The sequence below is a fragment of the Hypomesus nipponensis genome, chromosome 8 (assembly GCF_054491055.1).
Source record: "Hypomesus nipponensis isolate SF chromosome 8, ASM5449105v1, whole genome shotgun sequence".
Taxonomy (NCBI): domain Eukaryota; kingdom Metazoa; phylum Chordata; class Actinopteri; order Osmeriformes; family Osmeridae; genus Hypomesus; species Hypomesus nipponensis.
In genome coordinates this window covers 10,368,197-10,378,440 of record NC_140368.1, presented here as the reverse complement: position 1 = coordinate 10,378,440, position 10,244 = coordinate 10,368,197, and the positions used below count along the sequence as shown (strand labels likewise).

Below are 10,244 nucleotides of genomic sequence, written 5' to 3'. Positions count from 1 at the left end.
AATGAGCACGGCAGTCCATTCATAGCAACAAAGTATGTGATCCAATTATGACGGTAAAATGAAGATCGGGGGCCAATAATTATCTTCAACAATTTGGCAACGTATTCCTAGCCCTTCCACTCTATTTGTACACATTCTGGGGAGATCTTCAACAGTGTACACATTACGTTTTATTGAAAATTGTATACAAACAAAGATCGGCCATTAATTACATAGTGAAGTTCCTGGGTAGGCTACACCTCAGTAAATTCTTGACACAAGTTAAACACAACATCAACGTTTTTAATGTCATTTATTTTCATTGATTTCATAGTGACTAGTTAAAAGGAATGTGACTATGTAGGCTATGCACCAATGTTAATCTGCATATTGAAAACATTTTCAAACAATAAAGCATGTGCATTGCATTATAAATGTAATTACATGTGTAAGATAATTTAATTAACTTTGGACTTCACATTGGAGAATAAAAAATAACAGTTGCATTAAATTAGTAATCAAATACAATAATGCTATCATGATTTTAAAAATCCTTATTGCACACAATTGACAATATACCTTTGGCTTGAAATTTTATGATGCCTGAATATCATCAAAATCCTGCTGGGATGCATTTTGCACATCCATTGACATGCTCTTGATAATATGATCTTTACTAAGTAACAATATTATTAAGTTTCAGTTTAGTTTTAGTATTAGGATTAGATCATTTCAGTTTGAACACAAAATAAGTATTCATAATAGCTTAATTGAGATTTGTAGCCAATTGCACTTGGTTTTGCATCTTTGCATTGCAGTTTTAGTTTAATCTAAGTTTTTGTAATCATTTTCCTTTTCATCTCAGTACACAAATTCATTTTTTAGTTTCCTTTTTGATATCAGTTTCAGTTCATGATTATAACCGTGCAAAGTACAATATATTTTTCTTGATAAAATTAGTGTTTCCTGCAATGAACTAATGCCATTTCCCATGTAATGTGATTATGCTTTCATGTAAAAAATGTGCATCAGAGAGGCCTATAGCCTTGTTGCATCGAGGACTGCTTCCTCATCATCACCCTTATCCTTGTCCTTAGCCTCTGTGCTTTCCACAATAACTGTTATCAATGTAGACAGTGAAGCATCTGGGTGTATGATTTTAACCAGGGGCAAGTTGACACCCCTCTCTTGAAATATGCGATTTTGCAGAGTCATCGCAAGCATTGAGTCAATGCCCAAGGCATAGAGGGGGCACTCTCCCTGTAGCTCGTTCTTGTCAACACCGAGTGTTTCACTGAGGAGAGATTTGATATATTCAGCAGGAGAAGATAAGGCGACAGTTGCATCTCCTCGTGAGTCTGACAGTTGAGTTTTGCGGAGTGTTTCCTCCACCAAATCAATCAGACGGATGGTCAGTGCAGCGTTTTGAACATTGTTGATAATGTTTTTGTAGTGAAACCTACACACTGCCTGTTGGGGTCTGCAGTAAGCAGTAAGGCTTGCTCCAAACCTTCACGTATCTCTGCCACGTCCAACAACATTATCCCGTTAGCTTCAAAGAACCTATGGAAATGGTCTTTGTTCAGCAGAAGACCAATGTACAAAGGCCCCCGGTTGACTGACTGCCCAGCAAGTCCAACGTTCCGTCTATACTGACAGAATGTGTCGAGGAACGAGTTTGCTGCACTGTAGTTAATTTGGGCAGCATTGCCAAGAAAGGCAGCAACGGAGGAGTAGCACACAAAGTAATCTAACTTGCAGTGTTTTGTTGCATGGTGCAGATTTAGAGCCCCATTCACTTTTGGCTTCATTACTTTCTCAAACAGAGATTTGTCAAGGGTTTCAATCAAACCATCATGCAGGACAACGACACTGTGGAAAATCCCTCTGATTGGACAGGAGGGGAATTTCTGGCCAATCTGACCAATTGCATTGTGCACATCTTCAGAGAAATCACACTTCAGGTCTATCCATGTTTCTGCCTATCTGAATTAGAACATATTCAATAACATGTGGAGCTCATGTGCATATTCAAATTAATTTCAAAATAAACTTGTTATACAAAAAGTTATTTTGCATGTATACTTTTACTATGTTAAGTTTTATTGTGGTAGGAGTAAATGAAAAAAAATAGCCTATTTGCGTGTATTTGGGGCATATTCAATTAGTGTATAGCTCATTTGCACATTAACATTAATTTTCAAAGAAACTTGTAATACAAAAATGTTACTTGTCATGGGTAGTTTCAGTGTGTACAGTTTCATTTTGATAAAAGTAAAGGAAAAAAAAATGGGGCCATTGGGGTGTAATGTTGCCTGGCTTTATTGGCACAATTTGTTGGCACATATCTCGGATTGATGAGAATTTAACATATTTACATTTACATTTAGCAGACGCTTTTATCCAAAGCGACTTCCAAGAGAGAGCTTTACAAAGTGCATGGGTCACTGATAATAACAACAACATAGCCCCAAAACATTGCTGGTAGCCAAAACATGAAGCACACATTGTGAACAGCCAAAATAAGTGCCAAAGGGAAGAACCATAAGAGCATGTAGCTAAACAAGTTACAATTAAGCAACATCAATCGCTATAAGTGCAAGTGTACCTGTGGAAAAGCAAGTAACAGTAAAATAAAATATTTCACAGCGAGTACAACAATATTGCCTCTAATACAAATACAGACAACTGTTTTATCTTTTAAATCAAAAAATGAAATCCTTTTTTTTGTCCAGCAAGGATTCAGAACATTCCTTGTTAGTCATGATCAGTTTTACATGCCATATAGTCTATCCCATGACTAATACAACAATTGGAATTTACATTTTAAATGTTTATTTGTGTCATTGAACAGTTATCCTCTTTTAATTATTGAATTGAGCATCAGTTTCAAATGTGTTGTTCACTTTTTCATTAGTGCTATACTTTGAAACATTTAAATTAGGACTGGATTTACTGATACTTATCTGATTTGCATACATGTTAACTGGTGGGTTGGATGAGTCAGACTTTTCAATGTCTTTCTTTTCATCATTTATTTGAATAATACATTTTCTAAAGAAGGTTAAAAACACTGGTATAAAAGTCAAACCATGTAAAGCCCCAAACAAAATGACCAGAAACATTATCTTAAAGAATGTTCTGAAGATGTAGCTCTCAGATGCAGACAGAACTACTACTCCTAAAATAGTAGACAGAGACCCCTGAATGATAGGATACCCCAAGTTAAAAACAGCCTCTATTAATTTGTCATCAGCTGTGGGCTGTTTGCTTGTGACAAAGGCATAAGAAATGTGAGCAGAGAAGTCCACTGAGAACCCAATGCAGATGACAAGATTGATCATGGAGACAGAGTCTAGGTTAACATCCCATAAAGCCATGAAACCAGCAACTCCAACTATGACTGAGGCAATGGCAAAGGTCACCCATAGGGAACATATGGGACTGGGAATTAGCAGAAGTGAGATGACCAGCATAGCAACAGTGGCCACAACAATGTTTTGGATGGTGTTAGTAACAATGACTGCATATTGATCAAAGAAAATGAAAGCAGGGTGGTAGACAACCAAGGCCTTAGGACAGGCTTTAGCTGTCTTTCTGAACTCATTCAGCATGTCCTTTTCATCAATGGCTGACCGAATATCAACTGTCTGGACAAACATTCTGGAGGCATAAATATGCCCTTCAGTCACTGAAAAGTTCACATCCTGTCTAAAAGCTTGTGTGGCAGGTGAAAGATTGAAAAAATTTGGTAAATTATCAATGAAGATTTTTTTGTCAGTAAGATTCAAACTTGCTGCATGTCCATATGTCAGATATTGATTTAGCCAAGATATAGTCATATTTTTGGTGACCAATGGTCGATTATCAATGGTAAGATCCTCAAATTTCTGAAGACAAGCATCAAGTTTGTCCCGGGAATTAGCATCCCAGTATTGGAAGTGTGTGTCTGTCACAACAACCATCACATTTGGGCCGAATTCTGAGAAGTACTGGTCCTCGTCATCATAATAGCTACCCACATATGAGCCATCAGTTGCCAACTGTTTCAGATCGATGCCCTCTTTCATTTGGAAGCAGCCATAAATGCCTGCAGCCAAATATCCAGCATAGAGGAGCATTACAAACCCCTTGGTCAACTTCTTCGTCAGAAATGGCCCATAATAGTTCTTGAAAAAGTTGTTGATTGGCATTGGTTCTTCCTTCCCTGTGTCTTTATCATAGTAGCCCCCTTCACTACATGTGTTGTACTTGGCAGAGCTGGGTTCTGGTACCTTCCTGCAGGTCAGCCAGTGTCTGTTGCTTTTCTCTCTGCATCCGTTCAGTGCTAAGAACGCACCAAAGAAAGTGATGTTGTACAAGTAACAGAATACAACAGCAGTGCCAGTATACATACAGAAAGACTGCACTGAAGCAAAGGGAGTTAAGAGACCAATATAGAAAGCCAAGGCGTCAGTCAGTGTTGTGATGGTGATGGAAACTGCTGCATCTTGGTATGTCTCAGCCATACGGTCCTCTACTTTGTGGTTAACTTGAGACTTCTGCCAGCAAGAAATCATGATGAACATATCATCAACACCGATTCCTAAAGAACAGAGGATGTCATTTACAAACTTTGAAGAGTGTTGCATTGTAACAGAGTACAGGACCTCTCTTAACATGTTTGGTGTGTCACAACGTTAGTTTGTAAACTTACCCAGAATCAAAAACGGAGCCGTTGCAACAGTCGTAGCGAAGGGCATCCCACAGTAGAGCAAAAATCCAAAACTGGACACCACTGCCAAGCCTGCTGAGAGGACACCGAAGGTGGCTACCCACACCTTATTCCTCACACAGTCCAACCTATAAACAACACACCTCTCTTTATCTAGGAGTTCATCCATCAAACAATACTGTAAATCGTAAGTACAGCAGATAACAGCGATTTATAACAGATAACAGAACGGGTGCTCCTGTGCCACATACACCCAGCTAAATTATTTATTTGTTTTTTACTCTGTAAGGTCAATGTCTTCACTATGCACTTCATATGCAAAATAACATGTAGTTTTCCCAACATGTGCGTAATACAAAATGTTGACATAACAGTGCGAACCAATATCAACAGGTTAAAAAACAACATATATATATGATAAGAACAACATATAGGAGTTGCATATAGAAGTGAAAAGTGCTGAATAGCAGCATGGTATGGGGAAATGCAATTTCGAATGTCTGTGTAATTACTTGTTGCATGGTCTGATTGACAATAAAGTTAATTTGACATTTAGTCATTTAGCATGCTAGCGACTTACAGTAAGTACAGGGACATTCCCCTAAGGCAACTAGGGTGAAGTGCCTTGCCCAAGGACACAACGTCCATTCGCACAGCCAGGAATCAAACCGGCAACCTTCTAATTAATATTCTGATTCCTTAACCGCTCAGCCATCTGACCCCCCCCACACACTTTGACTTTGACTTTAAAACTGCTTCAAGCTTTTAACGTCATCATTTGTTTACCATTGTATTTCAGATCATATTTTCATTACATGGATAGGTAAGAGTGATTATAAAGTTGATGTGAGGTAGAATGAAGACATACCTCATACATGACATGATAGAGAAGGTAATGGCGATGGTATACGTCACTGAGAACAAAGGGATGATGGAGTCTGTGCTCTTCTCAAATTCCTCTTCCCTTGATAGTGAAGTGAAAAAAGAAACTGACATCTACAATTGTCAAAAAAGGTAAGACATTAGTGGTACATCCCACACACTTTTTAAAAACAACTTCTCAGAACAAATTTGGAAAATACTTCAAAAGTTATAATTTGTGAGATGTGAGACTGGCAATATTCCAAGTCTATTTGAAAGGAAAAAAAGGTAACACTTTACAATAACGGTGCATAAATGAGCGTTCATTTATGCTTTAACTAATGCATGAATCATGCATGTTTGTCTATCAGTTGTCTATCTTATGTGTATCTGTTTTAATGAATAATTAGTTAATGATTTGGGAATGTATCATTATGTTATAACTTTACCTGGTGAGGCAAATGACTATTAACAAATGATTAAGTAACGTCTCTATGAGATTATGGTTGTTGAGTATTGATGCTGGACTAGCCACACGCCATCCACACTACGTTAGTTCTGTGGAACAGTTGCACATTGACTCATAGGTCAGATATAGCAGACGAAGAATAGGTAAGTAGTACTGCACGCAAATAGCAGAGCACCAAAATCTGAACGACGGACCGCCATGACTGAAATGGCGGTATCCGTTTGTGTGTTCTACATGTTCTGCATGAACCCATTCCCTATTCATCTGGTTGTCGATGTCTGGCAGAAATCCGTCGTGGTGGTAATTAACATGAATTAACGGTATCACAATTAGTTTACCTTGTTAACTCAGGGTTTTACTAACAGTATTAGTTCGCAAATTGATGTTAATATTGAACTGATCCATGATGCCGGATTTAATTAATAGTAAATCCTATTTGACTCCCTATTTACAAGTGATGTATTGAAGATCAATGCATAATTAAGTAGTAATACTTCTTTACTAATTGCATAATTAATGCACTCTTATTGTAAAGTGTTACTGAAAATAATAATTTATGTGCCAAGTTCATATATAAACAGATTTTATATTGTACGTTATCATAGCAGCACTGTTTTATTTGAATGTGCTGGTACTAAATGTGTACAATCTTAAAAGTTCTCACCTTGTTATCTTCAATCTTTGAAATGTTGTTGATGAACTCTGTCAGCCAAATTGTATTTACAGTCTGGTTCACATTATTTAAGAAATAAAATAGCCTGATAGCTTTTGCACTCTCAATTAGCTCTGACCCTGGTTTAAGTTTCACACCACCAATCTCAGAGGCAGTGAAAATACCACCATTAAATGGGTATGTAATGTTTGTGCTCTCAGCATCAGCAGGAGTTTTAACAATGTCAAAAATGGAATTTGTCATACATTCTCCTGCAATCATAGCACAAATGTCATTGAAGCCCATTGTTGCTACTTTAATATCCCTAACAAGTTGGTCCGTTTCAACAATCTTTGCAAAAACGTTTTTTGACAGCACATTTACCGTGTCACTCAAAATCAGGGAGGCAAAAGTCCCTTCAGTATACAGTCTCAAGCGAGAAAATTCGCTGTCATTGTTTGGGAAGTTAGTTTTCACAATAAGTCTCTCGTCTTTAGCAGGTCCATTCACAGGTGTAAACTGCTCTTCAATACCTTTTGCCTCCCTGTCTTTGAGGAAGTAGAATCCTCCTCCGAGACCGGCTGAGACGAACAGAGGAATAATAAAAAACCACCAGTGATGCCTTCCAACAAAGTTGCCCAGTTTTCCAAAACCCTCTGATAAGGGCTTTTCAATGCAGTTTGTCTTGCATCCAGGCATTTTCTTGTTAACGTAACTTCTCTATAAGAAATGAAGGTGTAGTTTTACATGAACAACTTGCCTGCTCTGGCTTTCCGTCAGGTGTGATATCAGCCCCTCTCACACAGTGTGCTATTACTGTCTGTGGCAACAAGATAAGCCTCCTGAGAAGGTAGTAACATGTTAACAGGAATATGTGAAATAATAAAATCTGCATCAGATGCAACAGTGAACGGTGATGTCACAGAACAGACCAATTACCCGCAATACATTTATAAATAAATAAGAATACATTTATTGATGAAGATTATGAGCAATAACTCGCCAGGTCCCACAAGCAGATTTATATTGTTATTACATACAGTATATTATGTACCTGTCTACAGGAACAATAATCTTTGGTTTGTGAGAGTCACTGTGAGCAAACACAGACGTCACACAACATGAGGCTTCACAGTATTCCAGTAACTACAGCATCAACTGTTCTACTAGACAACATAATAAATACTGTTATTATTATTAAATAAATATGATTATTATCTCTGTTTTCTGAGTGACAAACAAACCAACCAAACCTGAGCTCACCTGTAATACCCACCACTCTTGGTCTCCAGTCCAGGGTCCACAGCGCTGTAGACGGTTGTCTGAGCTCCCTGGACTGAGTTCTTGGTGAACGGGCTGACCATCTTCATGACAGCCTGCTGTGCAGGGTTGAGGTGTCTCCACAGGTCAGTTTGGACCACTCCAGGGTGGAGGGAGTAAGCAGTCACACCGGTACCTAGGAAGGGAGGGAATGTTAAACTCCATCATACAGTACTGTACATTAATTAAGCAATAAGATATGAGAGGCAGTACTGTTTTGCAGCTACACCACACAAAACATTCATATTTGAGGTGCTCAAGTGTAAATAGACTTCTGCAGTACAGAGTCCCGGATATTAACCAAATGAAGGACAGATAAAGATGACCTTCTAGTCTCTTGGCCAGTAGGTGAGTGAGGAGGCCAGTTTGCTCTGGCTGTAGGCCTTGTTCTTGTTGTAGGCCTTCTCACTGTTGATGTTGTCCAGGTTGATGCTGCCCAAGCTGTGGACCATAGAATGATGTTGATGATCCTGGAAGGGGATGATCTCTTGATCAGGTCAATCAATAAGTACATCAACAGGAAGTGACCAAAAATGATGGTATGACCGTGTATTAGTCTCCCTTCTTAGCTTCATGTATTTATGTATTCCTTTGTTTCTTTTTTTGAATCCCCATTACCTTCCACAAAGTGTTTGATAGTATTCCTGGGGTCTACACGAAAAAAACAATACTGATCTACTCTCAAAAAAATTTAAAAGACTAAATGTACTTAACTCTAGTTATTCTGTGCTATTGTATCCCTGTTACAGAAACAGGACCAGGAAGTAAATTGACTTCATGAAAACAGTTTATGGTGAGTGGGTACATTATCACTGACTTTAAAGAGATTTAACATGTCATGACTTGTGTTCAATGATTAAGGGCAGACTTCTTTCCTCAAATTTGAAAGGGCCTTGCATTTCTGTAATAGCCTGGCTGCCATCCCAACTTCTCCCCGCCCACAAAAAAATGTGTTCGGGAAGTTGGGTCTGGAGGGTCTCGTATTGGGAACAACTACATAAAACCAGGATCTGGGTGGACCAATGAAATTACCAGGGCGGGCTTTATATGATGATGGAGAGATGATCAACAGTAACGTAATCAAAAACATCACGAAAGAGCCCTTGGGTTGAATTCGTTTTAAACAAACAACATATTACTTTGCTCTGATTGGTTGTAGGTCTATCCAATTGACCGTAGAGGCATTTGTTTTACGAGTTCGGTTGAAACATGCCCCGTAGTCACAGCCCAATGGAGAGTTTTCAGACTCATATTCTGACTAGAATTGATTGACGTTGAGTATGACAAGGTCAGGCTATTTCTGTAATTTACCTTTGCTATATATTATTTTATTAACTTTGTACTCTGAAGTAATGCTTGAATTTGTACTTCCTTATTTTTGTCATTATTGTGTCGGGGTCGCTCAACATTTCAGATTATATGATCAGGGTAAATCATCAACAGTGGCCTAAACACACATTATGTTTGCATCTCCCTGGTAATGACCTAGTGTAGGTGCCTGCCCTGCCCTGTTAATACATTCTTGTACTCACCCATGTGGTTGACACCGGTCTGCATCTCAAAGCCATCTGCTGTTTTCCCATAGGAACAAACCATTACTCCAGCATTGTTGATAAGGATGTTCAGTTTACTTTCCTCTGCAGACAGATCAGAGGAGAGTCCAGTATAACAACAATGTGGTGTGCCATCATCTCCACTTTAACTTATGGTGTCTATGGAGGGGTCAGAAGATCCTAATGTACAGAAATGTCATGTGATTATGCTCCTACCCCTGTTGATGACCTCTGCAAACTCCTTGATCGACTTGGAATCTGACAAATCAAGCTTTAGGATGACAACGTTTTTATTGCCGGAGCCTTCTATAACTTCTTTCAGTGCAAACTCTGCTTTCTACATATCTCTGCAGGCCATGATGATTCTGGCTCCTGTTAAAAAGTCAAATAAAAAGGTATTCTTGAAATCTGAATCTAAACTGACTGTATGGTTCCACCTAGTGTCACTGGATGGTATAAACATAAATAATAAAATACATCAACTGGTACACTTTGTCATGGCTTGAATACCTAATGCATACCGATATTAACATTTTCTGATTCACCTAAATAGGAAAGTAGCCTAGAGCGACCAGTCTTGGGAGCTAATAAAATTGGCCTTAGTAGAAGTGAACTTCTGGGTGTGTAGTTGGCTACTAAGCAATTATAGGCTACAGAGTAGACTGTGTGTAACGGTTTTATACCATCATAGTTGCT

At 38.5% G+C, this 10,244-nt stretch overlaps 1 protein-coding gene and 1 pseudogene across 1 annotated transcript; both read right to left on the bottom strand.

The window, feature by feature from the left end:
- Positions 1 to 1,017: 1,017 nt before the first annotated feature.
- LOC146275101 (patched domain-containing protein 3-like) lies at positions 1,018 to 7,374 on the bottom strand. The gene is made up of 5 exons (XM_084703691.1): positions 6,670 to 7,374; positions 5,562 to 5,689; positions 4,676 to 4,821; positions 2,959 to 4,564; positions 1,018 to 1,273 (listed from the first exon to the last, which is right to left on the bottom strand). The coding sequence occupies exons 1-5, from the start codon at positions 7,372 to 7,374 to the stop codon at positions 1,018 to 1,020; spliced, it is 2,841 nt and encodes a 946-aa protein (XP_084559817.1).
- A 560-nt stretch (positions 7,375 to 7,934) lies between these two features.
- On the bottom strand, positions 7,935 to 9,913 carry LOC146275100 (retinol dehydrogenase 11-like; annotated as a pseudogene).
- Between the last annotated feature and the right edge of the window lie 331 nt (positions 9,914 to 10,244).